The sequence below is a fragment of the Notolabrus celidotus genome, chromosome 6 (genome assembly GCF_009762535.1).
Source record: "Notolabrus celidotus isolate fNotCel1 chromosome 6, fNotCel1.pri, whole genome shotgun sequence".
Taxonomy (NCBI): domain Eukaryota; kingdom Metazoa; phylum Chordata; class Actinopteri; order Labriformes; family Labridae; genus Notolabrus; species Notolabrus celidotus.
Window position 1 is genome coordinate 22,646,395 of NC_048277.1, and position 22,213 is coordinate 22,668,607.

A 22,213-nucleotide genomic window follows, 5' to 3' on the forward strand; every position below is an offset into this window, starting at 1 on the left:
CTACCAGAAAATGATGCACTTCCTCTTTAACCTTCCTGTTATGTTGCGGGTCAAATTGACCCTTTTTAAAGTATATTTTAGGCAATATATGCCCTCCAAACCAGCTAAATGCAGCATAAAAATCTGGGCAGCATGTGACAGATGAGGTGTAGTGTTAATTTATCAACATCACTTCATAAAAAAATTTAAAATTCAAAATGTGAAATAAAATAAACAAAAATCTATGTCATGTAAAACTATTGTATTTATATTTATGCCTTTCCAATGTACATTAAAAAAAGGTTTAACATGAATTTTAATGAAAAATTATAGAGTTATCCTCATTGAACCATGATCTGTGAGAATTAAAACACCAATGGACTGAGTCTTGATTTAAATGGTTAGTAATGGAGTTAGAAATTAGATTTAAAAAATGTGTATTGGGATTTTTTGGGTTCTGAAACTTTTGGATAATTGAACATGCCCCGGGTCAAACTGACCCAGGAACTTTATTGCTGTTCCAGAGAAACGAACATAACAGGAGGGTGAATGTAGTGAATGTAGATCTTATCAAACACCTGTGGGAATCAAACAAAAAGGATTCTAATGACAAACTGTGACCTTGTTAGTAGACTTACCGATATTCATTGTATTTAAGATGCTAGTAGTCTACAGAGATGTTTTATCATGTTGCAAACATTTCTGAACCCAAGGTCAGTTTCTGGTGTAAACAGCAGAATCCAGTTTGATCTCAACAGCCAGTGGAAAGTGACTGTGAACCTGATGCTCTAAGTTTGATGCCACATTGGTGCATTTCTCCCAGTTTAACCTTAGTCTGAATATCTACCTCTTTACGGAGAACATGCAGGAATAACATTTAAACAATCCTCCAAAAATGTTAAAATAAGTTGTTCACCTTGTGCATATATTGTTTACTCATTTGACCTTATCAAGTTATCCATCCAAAAATGTGCCACTGCAAAAGACGCTCATTGGAAACAAGTTATAACAGCTAGGATGTAATTAAACAGTGGATACACAATATTAATACCAGCATGACTAGCCTGACACTTGTTGATGAATTACATTTCTTGAATTTAATCAGTCAGTAACACTCATGCTGGAGAGAACTTCTGAATGGTGTCATAAATGTAAATTCCACTCTGTATAAGAAAAGGTTAAGAGCCTCAAATATAACCATTTATAAGCATGTGACTTCCGTTTTTTACCATGCCATTGTTGAAACAAACATTGCAATACAATAGGCTACTACAGAATTTGGAGAAGTGGGCTAAGGCCATTGAGCTTCTGCAGGAAGGTATTGACGAGAAGGACCTCCTGGCTATTCTTACTGCACCTGACCTGACCTTTGGCTTCTCCTTTTGAGCAGAATGTAACAGGACACCATGTGAAATTTGAGGTCTGCTCTGACCTGTTAGAGACTTCATTTTCTAAAGCATTCACAGAGACTCGGCTAAAATGTCACAGCTGAACCGCGTGTCATTAGAAGAATCATGTGTAGAATGAGGTCAGAGGTCTGCAGGTTCACTGAGCGATGTGTCATGTTGCTCGTTTTGGAAAGGGAGATGACCAGTGACGGAAAGTAACCGGGCACTGACTCAAGTACTGCATATCAGCACTTTTGATAAATCTGTCTATCTGATGCTACTTTTACTTTTACCTTCCTACATTTCACTTTTAGATTTTATATTCTGCATCACATGATCCTGGCAGCTGTAATCAGTTTTTCGATTTTTCTTCTTCTTCTTCTTTATTTATTTAACCAGGTAAGAGATTCATTGAGATTTAAAACCTCTTTTTCAAGCGTGACACAAAATAGGTTACAACGCATAACAAGCACACAAAACAACACAAATAGAATACGGTCACAGTTTCACATGGTTTGACAGTGCAATCACAAGATCCAATGGAGACTGTTTCTCTGTCTTTTATGATTGACTTGAATTCCGCCAGAGTTACAAGATGTGTCAGTTTCAAGATCTGATCTGCACATCATTCCAAGTAAGCAGATCAGATCCCTAAGCATGATGTATTATTTACTGCCTTTAACCTCCCTTTATTTAGGTATGTTATGAAAGATCAGGAAAACTAAGTTAAAAGGATAATTTCTCCCAATTTTTAATACCAACTAATTTGTTCGAAACTTTTTAAGTCAAATTTAGTTGATTTGAAAAAATCTGTTTCAACCTTCTTTATTTGTCTTGTTTCAAGTAAGAAAAACTTCAATCTGAACCAGCCTGAACAAGCTGATTTCAATGCAAAACAGGTTTCTACCATAGACTGTATAAAATACGGACATAGTATCCGTGACATCACCCATCTGTTTCTGAAGCGCTGTTTTGAGGCCAATCGTCATTGGCAGCCATAGCGCTGCTGTCGAGCGATTGCGACGTAAAGAGGCGGGCTTTGAGCCTCCTAGCCAACAGCTACAGTTTTCCCGCCTGTCAATCAAGTCAGCTGTAAACATGTTTATTTCTGCTGTAAGGATCGGCTTTTTTTCAATTGGTGTGTATGTGGTTTCTTCCTGAGCCAGCCTCAAGCAGATCCTCGTTTTTAAGCACTTCCACATTGGACTCATATTTTTAGACTGGAGGTTGCTGCTTGGTTTCTACTCAAAAAGTCCTTAACATGATGAAGTGGATGCATCACATCGAACATCTACATCAGAAATGCTGCTCACGTAATAATGCATGGCATGACTGAAATAGATAATAGTCTGAACCTACATCATGGAAGGACATGCATGCACATGTCACATTGAGACTTCACGTGTATAGTCGATCACCATACAAAAACAAAGCTTTGCAAGAACAGATTCATGCTTCTACTTAGAAAAAAAAAACCATTGTGTCGAACAGCGAGCATGTGTCCTGATTGCATTTTCTTCAGTCTGTCTTATAATGAAGCAATTGGCTGTAATTGACCCTTTGCCACAGTGAAGTGAGCGAACAAGAAGGGGGTTCAAACTGGAAATCAGCCTGATGCAGCTGCATACACCAAGGTTAGAAACCCATTACTGCTCTCTGTGTTTCTAATAATTTGCCTCCATGTTCCCCCTGCTATTTGAGTGCCGACAACAAAAGAGCGAATGCACGATGGACTCAAGTTGAAAGCTTGTCATTATAAGCAGCGCGCTCATGTGCCCATGCTGTGACTCACGCGCGTGCTTCATTCAGCCTCCCACTCCTGCACATGTCATCTGTTGCACTGTCCTCCATCCATGCTAACGTCAGAGGAGGCTGGCCATCCTCCTACATCCCCTGCAGGGTGCGACCAGTTGGATAGGCAGGCTGGTCCAAGTCTGCAGCCTCTCAGTGGAGGCTGTGATCGACAGCAGACACACATGGCCCTCACACTGCCCGTCTAATTATCAGGCCACATGGGGGACTAGCAAACAGCACACGGTGAGCACCATCAGCTCAGTGCGCTACTTCACATCCTGGTCTATGTTTGAATCTGTCTTTGCCTGAAGCCCGGCCAAGGAGCAGCAGCAGTCTGCACTATCTTCCCCTTTTAGTGCTCCAGTTCCTCCCCTCACATGCGCTCTGGCCGGAGCTCGGCAGCCTTTGTGGATGCTCTGACAGACGGAAACAGAAATAGCTCCACAAATAGACCCGTCCTCTGGCCCACAGGGGAACGGTAGCCCCACTTCTGTGCGCTCTTGCCTCCTATTCTGTGTGTGCCTCGGGCCAAAACAAGTTAGCTAAGAACCACAGGGAAATCAAATTTGGAATTATTAGATCGTACCAGAAGTATCAGGGGAGAAAGAGAAATGTGTGCATAAATACATATTGTTGAAGAAAAAAGGTTGATTTCCAGAACTCTCTGCTGCTTGTCATTAACACAACTTGGAAGTGTTAGTACTGATGCATAATAATGACAGCAACAGTATGTGGATTTATTTACCTCACTGCATGACTTGTATCAAATTTCCAATAACTATCAATCTGTTTAATTACCAGTGGATAGTTTGAGACAAGCTAACTCAGACAGAGGCCATTTATCTCGACCAGATATTAGATTACTGAAGATCTCCGTTTCAGTCAGACATGCAACATAATGTTAAACAGGTGATAGGACAGAAGCAGCACTGACAGAATACATATAATTATTTCTGCACAATGCCATGACAATATGGAGGAACATCTTCTTTCGTCTCTTTTAACAGTCAAAGTCATTAATTGAAGTACAGAGTGTACATTCAGGAAAGCTCTCGATGCACTTTCACGGCATGTGATAGTGGGAGGTGTGAGACTGTCATGGACCGAGTCAAATCTCCTTCTGGGATGCTGCCTCTTCCTGTGCTGTCATGTCCTTTTTTGCTGTCATGTTGTGACTGTTATAAACATGATCTTTTCCTTGACTCCTTGAGTCCTTGAGTCTGCAAGGCTGCTGATCTGCATCAATTTCATCTTGTTCTCTGCAGCATGAGCTGACGTGCACATTTTATACCATATCAGTTCTTATTCTTATGCTCAGTTTAAAAGAGGAATATGATGCTCTGTGTACCTTCATATGAATCATTATATTGTGGATTATATGTGTATTCACATAGTTATGAAAGACTTCATCTCTCTCAGTATTTCTCGTACGTGGCCTCAGCTACGAGGTAGAGACTCCAGGGAGACACCTCAGGACCGAGGCCCACGGCTAGTATCCTTTGAGTTACTCCAGCAGGAAACACAAGGAATAAATTATCCCAGGACAAGAGAGGGGCTTCAAAGCTGTGCTACATCATCAAAGTGGTGTCTCCATCTGCAGACTGAGCCCCGAGGACAGATTCACACCTACGGGAGCAGGTGCAAGATAGCACATACAAGCATTGACATACACACACAGATGCAACAAGCCCAGTGCCGAAATGCGATTCGAAATGACACTTTAGGTGCAGGATTTCTTATCAAACTCTGTTTTAACAGACAGATAAGGACCGAAGCAGTTCACATCCATCACTTCATGTGTCTGTTTTCCACATAGGATTAATCCTCAATTCATGTTCATGTGAGTAAATTCAAATAGCCTCCTTTGCCTGGAAGAAAGACAGCTGCATCTGCACTCTGATATTCTGTAAAAAAAAAACACTTTCAAAGACTACTCGAACAAAAGTACCAGTGACTTTGTGTGAAAATACTTCAAAATCCTTCATTCAAAACTTAAAAATGAAAAAGTAACAAAGAACATGAATATCAGTTATGTGTTTGGGTCTAAAAATGTCTTCTGGATATTAAAGAGTGGGATACATTTTTAAGGGGTGTAAAAAAGGTTTGAATTCCAGGGCTAAAAAATTTAACCTTTCCAACATTAACACTGGAGTTCATAACTGAGAAAATCAAAATCTTGGAAATAAGCCTTGAAAATAACTCTTTTCATCTGGACAAAAAATCTCCCATCAAAGCCCGCCTCTTTACGTCACAATCACTCGACAGCAGCAATATGGCTGCCGCCGACGATTGGCCTCAAAGCAGCTCTTCAGAAACAGATGGGTGACGTCACGGATACTACCTCCATATTTTATACAGTCTATGGTGTCAATAGGCAAAGATGAAATATGCAAGACTAGATTTGACATGTGGGATCAGGTCATCCCTGGCAGCACTATGCTATTGAGAAATAAAACACTACTGCTATGGGGAAATTGACCAATCAGAATCAGGTATTTAACACAGGCAGGTAATGTGCTCCTTTGAACTGCTTTTGCTAATTTGTGGAACTTTGACATATTTTATTGTTAGAAAAAAAAAGTATACTGATACAGAATGGATGTACAGGACTTTATCTCTGGAATACGTTTTTAAAAACATAGACATGACATTTTGTTAAATGCAAACAACACAAAACCAGGACAGCACACAGACAGTGACACACAACAACAACAACAACAACAACAACAACAACAACAAAAAATTATATTACAATTTTAATGATATAGATAAGCGTATACAAATCAATATGTATAAAGTAAATACATAATTAAGTAAATACATAAATAGATAGATTGAATATTGCCAAAAAGGTAACCACCTAATCAGGGATCTCAGAGAGGTCCAGCTCCTGCAGATGCTTAAAGAATGAGTCCAACATCCTGTGAAATTCCTTCAGGGAGCCTCTCAGTAAGTGTCTGATTCTAAGTAGGACCAATATAAAAAAAAGCATGTTTTCACAGGATAAACAGTTTCCAAATTAACACAGGAATCCAGTCCCATCATATCAAATCAACAATCATACTTGACTTTGCTGTCTGGTCAGCACTTGATGTGTCCACTGCTTGTATAAGAGGGACTGCAGTGTTTGCAACCTATTCACACCTCGTCTCACACAAGAGAAGATAACATCCACTTCCACTGTCTAGACTGCATTCATCCCCAGTGTGGAGTGTTTGGTTACAGCCACCCCCGACTGTAAAAACATAAAGCTTCTGGTTGTAAAAAGTAGCACGGTTACTGATTAGCCTCAGAGGCCTAAATAACTCTGCACGTGATATCACAGGGAGGCTCAGGTGTCCTCTGTAATGAAAGAGATGGGGGTCAACACAACCCCTCCTAGAGTCTGACCCTGTAGGCACACTCTGTGACGCACTTACAAACACACAAGTACACAGAAAAAAATACAAATCCTCCCACTTCTCCTTTTCCTTCCTCCCTTATTCTGAACCTTCTACACCCTCTCCTTTCCTCCAAGGGTGAGTAATCAGGGGTTGGACACCGGAAAATGCCTCCCATGGCTGACCTTATAAGGCTGTCGGGAAACTGCTGATTTCAGGTTTCAGGGCTCAGATAGCTACCCCTTCCCTCTTACCCCCATAGCTCCACTGCTCCTCCCTCTGTTAGCACCAGCATCCTGTCTTTATCAGCTCATATTTCACACAGGGGGAAAGGCCCACACGAGTAGCTCCACAAAGGCTTTCTCCCAGCAGGAATCCTTAATAACACGCTGGATTGTCTGCCTGCTGTCATCCTGAGAGCATCTACTGTAATCTAGGTGTTATATGGGGAATCTGCTCTGCTAATGGCCGGGTGCAGACTATCTGTTGTACTCTTTTCTTCCCGTTGTAAAAGTTTTTCGCAGTGGGGTTAGCATACAGTATTAATATTTCACAGACCAGCCTATTAAGATGTTGTATCTTATCATCTCAAGCTGTGCCAAGTCTGCTGATACATTTAGCGAAGTGTCTTCCACATTAGCTTAAAAATAGCTTTGGAAAAAAAATGGTACTTTGGGTTGTTTCCAAAGTTTCTAATAGGTAAGTGTTGTTTGCATACATCCATCTTAACACTGGAAAGGCCAAGGGGGTCATTTTTACTGTTCTCACATGTATATGTTGTGTAACTTTATTAAATTAAAGATTACGATGCTGCCGGTTCCTGAATTTTCCTAAAGTTGGGTCTTTACTTATTTAAAATGTCATTTGTACAAATTGCACAAAAGGCAACAATTATATGATTACTTTTACCAAAGAGAAGCTCAAAGAGAGAGATGACTGCTGAGGAAGCCTGACAGTTGTTCCAGGACTTGGACAGCGCAGACCGGCAATCTATCTCAATAAGAAGTGGATAAAGTGACTCACCGAAGAAAGTTTAATATAAATGTATGCATATTTTCCTAAATATACAGTATATCCTTAAATAATAAACACATCATTTTCTTTATTGGGTAATTATCATAACCATAGACTGTATGAAATATGGACGTAGTATCCGTGACGTCACCCATCTGTTCCTGAGCGCTGTTTTGAAGCAAATTGACGGAGGCAGCCATATTGGAAATGCGGAACTCAACCAGGCAGAGTGTGACGAAAAGGGGCGGAGTTTGAGCCTCCTAGCCAACCGCTATGTGTTCCTGTCTGGGAGTCAAGTCAGTCATGTCCTTATTTGGGCAGAAACTCGTAATGGTAATATCTTCTGAACCGTCGTGTTAGAAAAAAATCCCCCCCAAATACAGTGTTTGCCGATAAAGAAATCAGCTATGTAGAGCCAAGCTGTTTTTTGAACCAGGCTTTAAACATGTTTATTAATGCTGCAAAGATCGTCTTTTTTGAATGGGTGTCTATGTGGTTTCCGTTGTTTCTGCAGCCAGCCTCAAGCGGATTCTGGATGAATTGCAGTTTATAACACTACCACATGGGCTTCATAGTTTGAGACCGGAGGTTGCCGCTTGATCATAACAGATAAAACAATTTGAAATCTGGCAGTCAAAATGACCTCTTGTGGCCTTTCTGATAGAAATGGGATTCTGGCCATTTAGTGTTAAAGCATGCAGAGGTGTAAAACAGTAACTTAACCCTGATGGGCTTCATTATTTGGGTTGCAGGGTGACACAATCATATTGCTTTGATCTGCAGGTTGTTAAAAAGCACATTTCTCAGATGTTTTGTCATTGTAACCAAAAGCTCAACTGGAGGCATTCAAACCAACAGAGAACCAAGCAAGCCACTGTTTGTCAGTGTTTAAGTTATAGTGGTCTGGTTTAGGATTCTAAATGATATGAAACAGCATTTTAATGACAGGGAATTTACACATCAAACTCTGTTTACAGATCTCTGGGATTACAGCAGCTCATGTGGAAAAAGTTGTGAAATAGTCTGTTGTTGCTCCAGAAAGAGCTGAGGGAAGTCTGACGAAGCACATTGGTTGAAATTGAAGACGACAGCTATACTCAAACTGATGACAGATCACTGGAGGTTTGGAAGTTTACCAGGCCTCTGTAGGAGGCTTCTCATCCCTGCTTGGGGCTAACATTTTCAGGCTACATTAGCAGCTGCTAGCATAGCACAGCAGTTTAGTTGCATCATGGGTAATGAGAGCACTCATTTAAGAGGTCAAATTAATTTGGATCATCTAATTTCTACTCTTATGATCATAAACTGCAATCCACAACTGCTAAGCTATAGTAGGTAGAAACAGTGTTAGCCTAAGAGACATCTGCTGTATAGCTATTTAAAGCCACAGTCACTGATTAGGATTACTTTTGAATTTAAATTAAACTGTTTTGAAAATCTGAGTTGTTTTTTCTGTAATTTCAGACAGCTAAAGCCTACACTAGTACTATCTACACATTACTTTCTGTTTATTCTGCTACAATGACCTGAAAGCATCTTGGTTAAGACATATTAGACTTTCAAATACAAATTATACTAACAAATGAACAAAAAAAGATCCTTTTCGTCTCCCAGTATTCACATTAAAATGTAATATGTCTTCCAAACTAAATGCATAAAAAAAAAGCCAAATCATTAACACCGTCCTCTATACACGATGCCACTTATGTGGAGCAGAGCGGCTCATTAAAATGATTACAGAGTCATCTGTTTCCCTCTGCAGAAAAATTTTAATGAAATTTGTTATTCTAATGGAGAAAGACTAACACATTTAATCATCCACATGTTACACAATTTTCTGTCAGGAGAACAGGATGGAAATCTTGTTGTTCATTTAGTTCTGATGTGTCCACCCAGTGAATGCAGATGTGACTAATAACCACGTGTAGTGACTCAAGCATTTTACCAAAGTATAATTTTGACTTGTTTGTACTGTACCTCAATTTTACTCCTTAAAGTAGTGTGACTTCTCACTTCCCACTTCTAACAGACTAGAAATGTATGTTTTCTCCACCGCGTTTAATAGACAGCTTAAATTTCTTTGCTGATTAAGATCTTAAAAAAAGATAACATATGATTTGCTACTAAAAATGATCACATTTACTGATTTTCTGCCAAAATCAAAGACGTCATTGCAACTTGTGATTATAAGCACTCAATATTTAATAATTCTATAAATACTGAGGCAATTCTGGGATTTTTTTTGCGATGAAACTTGGACATTTTTCCTTTTACTACACTTACAGTTTAAATACTTTGCTTCATGATCAAGTAGTTTTGCAGGCTGGTTTGTTACCTTCACTTCAGTTAACAATCTTAATACCTCTTCCATCACCAATTATCTCTCTACCAGAGACTTAAACCTGCTGGATGAGTTACTATATTTGGCTTACACGTAACTGAAGCATATCAGTAGATAACTGGATACAATTACTTAAACTCAGTTACATAACAGAGAATGAAAATGGGGAAACGGACGATGTATCATCCTGCCATGATTAATCTGAAACGCCTCTGAAGTGATTCAAACAAGTTATTTTCCGACCCGTCTTTTGAAGAGGTCCTCAGAGGTAAAATGTTCCACCTTGATTGATGTATTAGTGAGATATCTGTTGGTACAGTTCACCTCTACTGCACTTTTAAACATGAAGCGTCTGGCGTGTTGCTCTCATAAAGGAGGGATTTAATTGCAACGTGTGGTCTGTTTGAAGGAATAGTTGGGCTCCACCCTTAAACTGAGTCTGCTTCACCTCAGGCGGGGTTACTTTAATGTGTTTGAGCCCCTTAACAATCCATGCTGCAAACAGATGCATGTGTTCACATTTTTCTGTGATGATTGAAACTGCACAAGCTTTCTCATGAGCTGTCCTTTGTACTGTAAAATGAATCTATGAGTCACCAAACTTTTACATAAGCAGCACTTATTACTGACCTAACTGGTTGTGTTTTCTTTTGCTTCAGTTTACAGTTGCTTCACTTTATATAAGTTTACTTCATATGTGAGTGCTTTCTGCGTCACAGACGTACGTGCCAACACAAGACACATGTATTCTAAACGTGTCAGTTGAGGCTCAAAAAATAAGAAAAAAACTAAAATATCAAACCACAAACAGAAAACTGTTGTTCAGCTCAGAGTGTCTCTTTCTCTCACAGTATAATAGGAAGATTTCCAACATAGTGGCTACTCTTTTCCGACACAAACTGCCCTTTTGTTCAAGTACAACTCATTATTTTCCCCTGGATTCCATTAGAGGGAAGGCTGGACTCCACTGTATTACATACTCAGTAATTCAGACTGCCTGTGGGAGCTGTATCAATGAGGAGTTCCACATATAAGCATTTGTGAGGTAACAAAAAAATGCTGCAGCTGCCTCAGCTTTGCAGCAAAAAAGCAGTGCTTTTAAGGACAAGCATCTGGGCTACAGGTCTTACAAGACTTCCTTTACTTTTAAAATCATAAAACCATAAAAAAAAGAAAACCTTGCCAGTGGAGCAGAGGAGCGAGGCTTTGATCTAGACGTGCTGTTACATGTCTGCAGTCCTGTTATTGTGTTGGAGTGCTGAAGGCAGACGGATGTGCCGGAGGAGTTTCCCCACCTGGAAAACATAACTCTATCTTGTCAGGACTTTGCTGTAAATGCTTATTTCTTTACAGTAAACAATATAGCATGTGTTGTCTCCCTCTCTAAACAATGAGCCTCTGTCTCTGCAGAGTTGTGTTTATCAGGTTGTTTGGGACTTTCTTTGTTGGAAAACAATGCATTACTGTATATTAAAACCGTACATGCTATACTATCCTCATCCTCCCTCAGGGCCCTTCTTTTGTCACCATAATGTGACGCATTGTAGTTTGAGTAAGCCTGGTACACACTGTATAGGATTATAGGGATATCATGTGTCCACAGAGCTAAAATTGCACAAACAATGCCGTTGTACATGACAGTGTGTCCTCACTCTTATCAAGTCATTATGCAAATGTTTGGTTCACAGGGAAGATACGATTACGACTCAGACACTTTTGAGGCCTGACTTCAAGTCCTAATTGTTCCTGCGGTTCTCACTACCTAAACAACATTGCCCATCAGCTCATTTTGTTTCATGTAAACTGCTCAGGAGGGGCACAAAAAGTTAAAAAGAAAAAGTAACAGTTCACCATAGGGTGATATTAAGAAATATATGTTGTTTTTTCTTTTAGTTATAGAAATAGATTGATTTTCCTAATTTATTCTAGCTTTCAAACTTCTCAAAACTACTACATGACAATTGAATTTAGTGACACAAGTTCAAATTTAAAACAGTTTATTAAAAGCATTATAGTCCTTAAAAAACTTCACAAATTAGTAAAAAAAAATTAATAAAAACAAACGCACACTCAGTAAAAAACAAAAATAAAAACAAACGCACACTTAGTAAAAAAAACAACAACAATAAAACAAATGCACACTTTGTAAAAAACACAGTCAGTAAAAACACACAATGATGGTCACTTTTTTTAAGGTGAGAAAAAGGAGTTGGACATTTTCCAGATGCAGCAATAGACAAATACCTGCTCGGTGCATGTTCTAATAACACATATAGAAGCTAGTTATCATTCATTTTACATTGTGTAAATTTATAACATACAAAGCACAGTTTATGGTCTTTCTTAACTGATGCAGTCACAGGAATTGAGAGCACCATGCTGCAGCAGCCTGCAGTATATTTGTCACATGGCCTTTACAGCCAGTCACACTCACCTAATCAACCTACTTTCATACGTCTCAGTCTTATATAACATGAATCCAATCCCAGCTCAGGCACGGTTTGCCCTCAGAGAGCCCTTCCTCCAGCTCTGCCATGTCTCAGCCTCACGCAGACAGACAGAGCACACGCTGCAGCCATGCAGTCTGTTCTTTTGAACCGATCAGGTGTGCCTGTCTCCCCTGGCAGAGGCGTGAGTGATATTTTAATCAGCTTATTAAATGGTATTATATGAAATTATACATTCAAAACAAGTAGACTTTTTCACTCTCTTGTCCAGTATTAAGTGAGATTTATACAACTTTGAAATATGGAAGTTCATTGTGTAGCTGGACCAGTTAGCTAGTTAGCTTAGCATGAAAACAGGCAACAAGTGGAATCAGCTAGTCTGTCAAGGTGAATTGTTTTCTTCTTGTGAGACGTAGAGCTGTTTTCTTTAGGGGTGGGAATTGATAAGATTTTATCAATGTCAATACCATTGTCAATTCTGCTTATCAATCCAATTCCTTATCAATTCTCCTAATGATTCCTCAGTATTTTTTTGAGGGGAACAAAAGTAGTTCTACACAGTCTTCCGCACCAAAAGGAACCATTTAATTTTTTCCAAAATGATGTCTGCACAAGACTGAACATGAACATATTCAACTTGAACATACTGAACAATAGGTTGACTTCATTCGCGGCTGCGTGAGTCGGGACGTGGACCCTGGAGCCTGGATGAAAAGACTTTGAATTTGGTCAACAAATGCTTCAGCATTTTTGAGGTATTTGCACCTAGGAGTTCTGCGTCGCAGAGTGTGTGACATAATGCAACGCACCGCAACGTGACGTTTTGCTGGGAAATTAATCGTTAAGAAGAATCGATAACATTTGAGGTGTACAATTCTGATGGAATTGATCAATTGGAACCGCCTCTAAGTCGGATCCAGTTTTCGGTTCCCACCCCTAGTTTTCTTCTTAACTTTTTGGATGAAGTTTATAAAATTGACATTAAACATATAAAAGCAGAGATGAGCGGTTAGAGATAGTATAGAAAAGAAAAAAATGCTTGACCATTTTTGGACAAAATTTGATCCTAAAACACATTTTTAATAGTTCCTACATGCCCACACATGTAAACAATCATTTAATGTAGATTAAAAATAATAAAAAAAGACAATAAAAGCACAAAATGAGTAAAAAGAAGTGCAGATTTTGTTAACTTCTCACAAACTCAGGATGTTTCTCCTTGTTTCCAGTCTTTGTGTTAAGCTATCTGGCTTCTTGCTTTTAGACCTTTTGGTTTTTTTTATCTTGTTTAACTCTCAAGTGTTTGAATATGTTTTCCAAAATGACAAGATATATCTTTCAGAGCAGGATCATAAAAACATTTTATTAATAATACAGTTTATTGATTAAGTGTTAAGGCCACCTCTGTACTCATTGTGAGTTTATAGGAAATTCTATCTGGTTAGTATAACCTGTAATAGAGACAGCTTAAGAATGTATGTCTGTAAGATTTTTTAATGTGTCTTATAAAAAGGTATACAAAAAGGCTGCAAAACACTTCTAATAAATTAAGAATCAGAGCAACAGCATCACAGTGAAATTTTCAGAAGTCTCAACAGTTACAGGAATGTGCGTCCTTGTGGTCTACATAAAAGGGTTTGCATTAAGAGAACAGCAGGACCTTCTGCAGTGTCCTCCTCAGTGGCACCCTCTCCTCAGGTTTGCTGTCTGGGATCATGTCAGCGCTCCTCTCTGCGCTCAGCTCAATGCCCGGCCTCTTCTGTCTGACAGCCTGCAGCCCTGTCTGAGTGATGTTCCTGCAGAAGTCAATCTTTACCTCCTCCAGACTCGCTCCGTGTGCCGCCACACCCTCCAGGCTGCTGTCGGTGATGCGGACGCAGTTCTCCAGGTGGAGGCGGCGCAGCCTCCTGCAGCTCTGCAGCATGGAGACCACATCTTGGTCAGTGATATGTCCGCAGCCAGAGAGGGTCAGGGAGAGCAGGTTTGGACACCTGAGGCACAGAAAGCAGACAGTTACATGTTTAGCCAATGACACGTGCTAGAGCCTGACATGTTTGAAACCTGTCCTGTGTCATTCTGAGTCATCACCCCTCAGGACAAAATGTGTAGCTCAGGATTAGCTTGTTTGGAGAAGGACTAGTCTTAAGTAAGCAATGCTGTGTGGCGTGTGTGCTTACGTTTACAATTTCTCTTTGGTTCCTTGAAGAGCATCAGATAACAGAGGGAGCATATAGACCTGATCCAAGCCATACTGTATATGAAAGAGGTGTAAGCAACACCACAGAGAGGAAGCAACATGATCCATCAAACCACAGAGCTGTTTAATACCTTGACCACGCTATCTTTTCTTTACACACTGTCCCACTGGGCATTCATGTTTCCGCCCTATAAAAACCTTTGTGAATAAAAGGAGAATGGCGCTTTTTCAGAGAACAATTACAGGATGTGAGATGAATTATAGCATGACGAAAAATGCATTTTTCTCATGCTAAACCTTGCTCTAAAAATGTACTCGACTTATGTGGTGAAAAAGGCATGTTTTTTCTGCATGTTTCCAGCATGTTTCAGGAGTTCACTACAGCCTACATGGCAGGCCAGCAGCACAGAGATGGCAGACACACACACACACACACACACACACACACACACACACACACACACACACACGCTGATGGCAGCAGATCGAGGATGTCATTCACATTCGCTGATGCAGATTACGTAAAGACTTACATAATCTTACCACTTTACCACATGTGAGCCAAACATATTCCAGTTGCTTGCAAGTGTTAAAGGCGCTGTCCCAGTAACCTCTGAACATGGGGGATAGCACAGTGCCACGTGCTTGTTGCTTTGTTGCATGGGGGCCTACATGGGGATTTATCAGTGGATATAATTGCATGGTATTGACATTAAGGGGAGGAAATAAGGCAGTGCAATAAGACCTCTAAGCCGGGGGCATTTAGAGATTTAGAAGTCTCTTATTACTGGAGTGAGACGGTCCTAGCAGAGATGGAACAAAAAATGAAGGACATTACTGAAGGTAAAACACAAGGAACAAAAACTTCATCAACCTTTGTTACACAAGTGTGTGTGTGTGTGTGTGTGTGTGTGTGTGTGTGTGTGTGTGTGTGTGTGTGTGTGTGTGTGTGTGTGTGTGTGTGTTCCCTTACTATCTGCATGCTCCCTTCTCTTTATCTGCCTCCATTTTAAACTCCTGTTATTTCCTGGCACACACACAGTTGTTCACATGATGACACACAGAATAAGTAAATGTTTGATTTAGTCACAATAGGGAAATGGCTCATAGCACCGTATGGTGATGGCAAAGATACTCTTTCATGGGCAAATTCCAGTGTTCCCTAATTTTCACAGAGTGCAGGAATGCACCAGTAGAGACGTCAACATGAAAGCTACTTTTGAAATAGACAGCGCCAATCTGTTTAGAGTTTGTCATCTGGCCTGGTTTCAAACAGCTCAGTGACATCTCTAACATTACAAGCTTGTCTTCCATCAACTGGAACTGCGCTCTTGATTACAGATTCATGATGTTGAGTCTAAATATGAGATGATTAAAACCGATAAAGGAGAGCCCTTTTCTGTCTCGTAAGTATCCCAATTTGGGATCAATAAAGTACAACAACCTAGCTACAACTCACCCACAACATGGCCTTGTCGAGGTAATATGTAAACGTGTTCAACCTGTAGTCCTTCCAATGGCCTGCAGAGGGTGACTACACTGGTAACAAAGAGGTGTCTTTTCAATACAGCAATAATTTTGTATGATGTGTGGTTCCTACTCAGTAAAAAGCACTATAAAGTAGAGTAAGTGTTGGCGAGTGGCTACCTTTTGGTAAACCAGTTGCATCAATAACAACATGAAGAAGAAAAAAATTCAAGGCTGGGTTAAAGTGAAAGACATACTGGGAAATTTGCTAATTTTTGTGGCCAGAGATTTTTTTTGTAAAAGCCCTTTTTTTGGTAACTGAAATTACAATCACAAAAATATGTATGAGTAAATGAGAATTACAGATATACCTAGCTAGCTTTAGTGTTAGCTCATAACTCAGCATTTGTAATCCACCTTTTGTAAGTTAGAATATTTTATCAAAAGCCTGCGGAAGAGGATTAGTGAAAAAAAACTAAAAAAATCCTTACTTAAAAAAAAAAAGAAATCAGACTTTATAGAATTTTGAAATTGAAGTTAGAATTCAGACTTTTTTCGCAGAATTCAGAGAAAAAGTTTAGAATTCCGACTTTAAAGTCAAGACCGTAGACTGTATAAAATATGGACGTAGCATCTGTGACGTCACCAATCTGTTTCTGAAGAGCTGTTTTGAGGCCAATCGTCGGCAGGATTGGATATGCAGAACTCAACCTAACTTCTGTTGAGGTAAAGAGGTGGGCTTTGAGCCCAACAGTTTTCCTTCCTGTCAATCAAGTCAGCTGTGCCTCTCATAATTGTAAACTTGTAATGTTAATATCTTTTCGAAACTGACGCATTTGAAAAAAATTCTCCCCCCTACAGTGTGTGCCGATCAAGAAATGAGCTATCCAGACTACACTCGTCTTTTGTACCAGGCTGTAAACATGTTTATTTCTGCTGTAAAGATCGTCTTTTTTGAATTGGTGTGTATGTGGTTCCCGGTACTTCTGGAGCCATCCTCAAGCGGATCCTCGATTAACTGCAGTTTTTAACACTTCCTTATTGGCTTCAATTCTCGCAGCTGGAGGTTGCCGCTTGATCAAGATCAGAACTTTTTCGCAGAATTTCTAAATTCTATAAAGTCAGATTGTGACTTTAATCTCAGAATTCGTAGAATTTAAAAAAAAAAAATTGATTGGCCTGGCCTCCATTTTTTCCCCAGTGGCCCTCATCTTCTTCCGTAAAAGCGTGTTTATAGTTAGCTAAAATGATGATACAATTTGCTAGCCTTCACATTAGCTGAAAGTTTGTTCTTCCTGGTCTCCAGGGACTTTAAACATGTATTTTCTACATAGCTTATTTTGTCCTCTGTACATACTTATATCATTATTTTCATTGTATTTGTATATCTAATTAATTACTTCTTCTATTAATATTATTTTATAATCTTACTTAATGTGTAAAGGAGCAACTTTAATGACTGAATTTCGCTCTGTGATAAAGTATTTCTGATTCTGATTTAACATTAGCTGAAAGCTTACTAGCCTTAAAGTTAGCTAAAATGAAAGTACTTGCTAACCTCTCTAATCGATCTTTGTCCAAATGTTTTTACTACTAAAATCTAACATGACAAAGTCCATTAAATAAACTGGAGATTTAAAAAAAAGAACGTTGCTAATCCATGGATGTTGTAAGGAGGCTAAGGCCCTACAAGCTATACCTATCAATACATAAAATGTCTAACATTTATTTTTCCTCTTTCATTGAGACATGACGTTCATATTCAAACAAACTGCATGGGCTGCAGTCTGGTCTGAGCTGAGCACAAGCAGAACACCGCATGGCTAACCTGTAATCATCTCTCTAATGACCTGTTTGGTTTCCTAACGGTTATTTTGTCTGGTCAAATTACCCAGTGAACTCTAAAAGGAACTGAGACATACATTTACCACTCAGCTGCTTGGCCTCTTAAGTGGAGGGGTTCACTTCAAACTCAGACTTCTTCTGCCATCTTACTTTGGTAGCCTCGAGAAAGTCTAAACTTCTAACCAAAATAGTAACCCCAGAAGAGCTTTGATTCTTTCTGAGAAAAGAGGCAGCAATCTATGTACATCATGCATAACAAATATTGGAATGAAATGTTTGACCATTCAAGCCTACAAGCCTATTATGCCACCCACTGTGCAACCCACACATGGCATGATAAGCATGTGAATTCATGTTGTGTAATTTAAAGACTTTGACTTATACAACATCGTCTGGCATATGAGGAGGATTAAACTAGGAACTAAACTAAAAAGAAGCCCGAAGACTTGCTGTGTTTTATAATTTTCCATGAGGATAAAAAGACAGACATGAGCTTGGCGTCAGAGTTTGTGTGTAGTCCTCTCCAGGAAGAGGCAGGCAGAGACAGACGCACATGTTCGTTCCTCTGACAGCAACAAAGAGCCAATTGTAGGCTCCACCTGCCTGCGTAAATCTCCAGTCTGCAGCTGACTGGGAGGGTCCGTGGCTAAAATCACTCTTTATCACCCCCACAGCTCCTCTGCGTCCCCTCCCACTCTGTCACGTGCGCTTCTTGCTTTCTTCTCTCTGAGACTATTTGGGAGGGTTTACCATCAGTATGCAATGAGTGTGCCTTAAGGGCGTAGAGATACAGAACCCAGACAAAGTAGGTGGTTCTAGTTTTTTTTTTTGGACTAGTCTTACAGCTCTCATGTTTTATGTCTCAAATTTCACAATACAGGAAAACCCTCACAGGGCCCTACACTGATCTGACAAGCCAACCCCTCTTCCCTCCTCGTACAGGCCAGCTGCGGTGGCCAGGCTCCCTCACATCAGAGTTTATTACTGGCCGCCTTGAAGAAATTATCCAGAGACCTCATTACGCCTCTCCAGGCCGATTGCTGCATGCAGTCAGCCACGCACACAAGGCCAAAAGCCAATTCAGCGACCTATCTAATCCAACTGTCACATCATTCAATGAGCCTAATTTGATATGTGACCACAGTTATGTTAGTTAATAGAATCAGTCTTATGTCCCACAGATGTGACATTTTCTGTCTCTTTAGCCAGCTTCTGATACTCCATCTGTTTCTAATGATTTTCTTTCTCTGCTGCTGCCTACAGCTAAACATGGCAGCTTCACTAAGCCATGTGCCTCCAAATGAAAACAATTCACTTCCTTGTGGTGGGTGTGAGAATGATTCTGAAAAAAAAAATCACATGATCATCACCAGGACACAGTGAGACGGAGTAACATATTTAAAATAAATGCTCATGTGTACCAGAGAGCTGTGAAACCCCATGCTTAAGTAGAGTATTTTGTCCTCTTGTGAAAAGCAGCTGTAGGGATGGACTAAATTACCTCTAAACACGGTCCAGACAAAATAACTCAAAGCAGCTCATAGTCTGTTTGAACTGTGGATTTGTTCCAGGGGTTCTGCTGAGTGGTCATACTTGAGGTTATTGTTTATATTGTTGTAAGTTAACCCTCCTGTTATGTTGCGGGTCAAATTGACCCTTTTAAAAGTCTATTTGAGGCAACAAATGCCTTCCAAACCAGCTAAATGCAGCATAAAAATCTGATTGTGTTAATTTATCAACATCACTTCATAAAAATAGAAACAAATCTAAATATAAAATAAAATAAACAAAAATCTATGTCATGTAAAACTATTGTATTTATATTTAGGGCTTTCCAATGTACAATGTAAAAAAGTTTTAACATGAATTTTAATGAAAAATGAATGAGTTATCCTCATTGAACCATGATCTGTGAGAATTAAAGAACACCAATGGACTAAATTTTGATTTAAATGGTTAGTTATGGAGTTAAAAATTCGATTTTTAACATTGTGTATTGGGATTTTTTGGGGTTCTAACAGTTTTGGATAATTGAATATGCCCCTGGTCAAATTGACCCAGGAACATTATTGCTGTTCCAGAGAAACGAACATAACAGGAGGGTTAAAGAAAGAAAATTTAGAGTGTGAATCAGATTAAATATTTTTCTCTTAAAGTTTGATTGTCTATTCAAACTTTTTTGGTTGTGATCTTAATCTGTATATATCTTAAAGACACCATAAAGAAAATGCACCAACATTTTGCACATTTCATAAGAAAGTGATGTAAATTTCTTCATAACAAGCTGAAAACCTGCAATTGATTAAAGCTCCTGTAAAGAACTTTGGGTTTGTATCAAGCGGCAACCTCCGGTCTTAAAATATGAGTGCAATGCGGAAGTGTTAAAAACTGCAGTTCATCGAGGATCCACTTGAGACTGGCTCCGGAAGTACTGGAAACCACATACACATGAATGGGAAAAAGACGATCTTTAAAGCAGAAATAAACATGTTTACAGCCTGGTACAAAAGACGAGTGTAGTCTGAATAGCTCATGTCTCCATTGGCACACACTGTCGGGAGGACGAATTTTTTTCTAACGCAGCAATTTTGAAGATATTGAGATTACGAGTCTTCCAATGGGAGGCACAGCTGACTTGATTGACAGGCGGGAACACTGTAGCTGTTGGCTGGGAGGCTCAAAGCCCGCCTCTTTACGTCACAATCCCTCGACAGCAGCAATATGGCTGCCGCCGCCGATTGGCCTCAAAACAGCTCTTCAGAAACAGATGGGTGATGTCACAGATCGTACGTCCATATTTTATACAGTCTATGGTTTGTATGGATTTTGGTGCCCCTGGATGAAAAAGTGAAACTGCTTATCTTTTTGTGCAAGCAGTGTTCTTTGACAAAAAAAAACCTCATGCTGCTTTTTTTTAAACAGTCAAATGTATCAGTCAGTGTGAATCTGAAAAATATAAATGAAGACTGTTTGTGCCGCATGCTGTTACTCACTTTGCCTGACTCATTCCCTGATTATAGGCATTAAATCTACTGCATAGTAATGGCTAGTTTTGTCATTGTTTGTCTTGTCTGCTTGTATAGGTCATATTGAGACATCAGCATCAATTTGAGCCTGTTTCATTACAAGCCGAAAACTCCTTAGAGGAGCTTTAAAGTTCACTGCACTGAGCAGGGTGTGTTTCTCTGTCCTCCCACTTGTGACCGGTTTCATCACAGACCACAATAAGATCAAATTCTCAGATGACATCACAAAATACACATCAAAGCACACCAACACTTACATGTGGCGGACCTGGGCTAGGAAATTGCTGACCAGGCGTTCGTGTTTACTGCAGATGTCCTTCTGAAACGAGCTTTTCAGCCAGTCCTCTATGTTGCATACCTGCAGGACCCTGCTGGAGTACCAGCAAACAGTTAAGTAGCGCAGTGAGGGTCCCAGCACAAAGTTGTCTCTCCTAAGCTGGCATGGGGAGCTGAAGTGAAGTAGATTCCAGAGGCGGGGGTCCATGAAGACCTCACGCAGCTGATGACAGGTAAAGGACAAACTCCTCCGGCTATCTTTGTCCAGGAAGGAGAAAAGGTGGAGGAGACATTCGCGGTTGAGCTCAGTGAGATGCATGTTGAATGGTTACTGATCAGAAAGACAGGCCTCGTCCCTGAAGGGGTGATAGGCCTGCTGGTGAGCAGCAACAATGAGCCTACAGCCTGTATTGTGTGGCCTAGATACATGATGCCTCCTCAGGCACATGCTGCAGGCCTGCACATATAAGGCCGTGGAGTGTGGGCTATTTTGGGAAGACAACTGCCGGTAGAGTCAAAGATGGAAGTGTTTGAGCCATACGCTCCCTTTCCATCTGTCATGTATCTCAACAGGCGGCAGGCGCTGGACTGAGCCAGATGTTTACACTTGCCTGGCCCAGTTCTCAGAGAAACACCTCCACAACTACCAAAGTTAAAAAGCTCACTCATTGTGGGGACTCAAAAATGTGTTTTTGTATTTTTGTTCCCTCAGTTGGATGTTTTTCCTTCACTTTGCAGAATGATGAACAGCAGTTTGACTCCACAAGGCTGTCCCATCCATCATTTTTAAATGTGGTCAAGGGAGTAGATGTAGTTTTGAAGATCTTTAGCCCGATGATTAAACTTTAATGTGGAAAAACAGCATCAGATGCACTTAATTATTTGAACCAGACTAGTTGAAATGTCTCAACATGGCTGATTTGTTTATGTGCCGCTTCAGTTGTGCGACTGATTGTGATAAATCGATACTCAATAAATGAAAAGTACTTGTATTTTATAACTTTAAATTTAGAGGAGAAAAAAATGTTAGTGCAACCGTAAGTTTTCATGTATAGGTAT

At 39.9% G+C, this 22,213-nt stretch overlaps 1 protein-coding gene across 1 annotated transcript; it reads right to left on the reverse strand.

Moving 5' to 3' along the window:
• Positions 1–11,878: 11,878 nt before the first annotated feature.
• Positions 11,879–21,602, reverse strand: fbxl22 (F-box and leucine-rich repeat protein 22). The gene is made up of 2 exons (XM_034685721.1): positions 21,136–21,602; positions 11,879–14,334 (listed from the first exon to the last, which is right to left on the reverse strand). Exons 1-2 carry the CDS (start codon positions 21,471–21,473, stop codon positions 13,986–13,988), a joined length of 687 nt encoding a protein of 228 aa, XP_034541612.1. The 5' UTR covers positions 21,474–21,602; the 3' UTR covers positions 11,879–13,985.
• Between the last annotated feature and the right edge of the window lie 611 nt (positions 21,603–22,213).

Excerpts from the sequence above, each read along its gene's own strand:
- fbxl22 (XM_034685721.1), bottom strand. The coding sequence starts at position 21,473 with ATGCATCTCACTGAGCTCAACCGCGAATGTCTCCTCCACCTTTTCTCC. Across the intron at positions 14,335-21,135 it reads CTAGCCCAGGTCCGCCACAT|GTGTCCAAACCTGCTCTCCC; the intron begins GTAAGTGTTGGT and ends TCTGTGCCTCAG.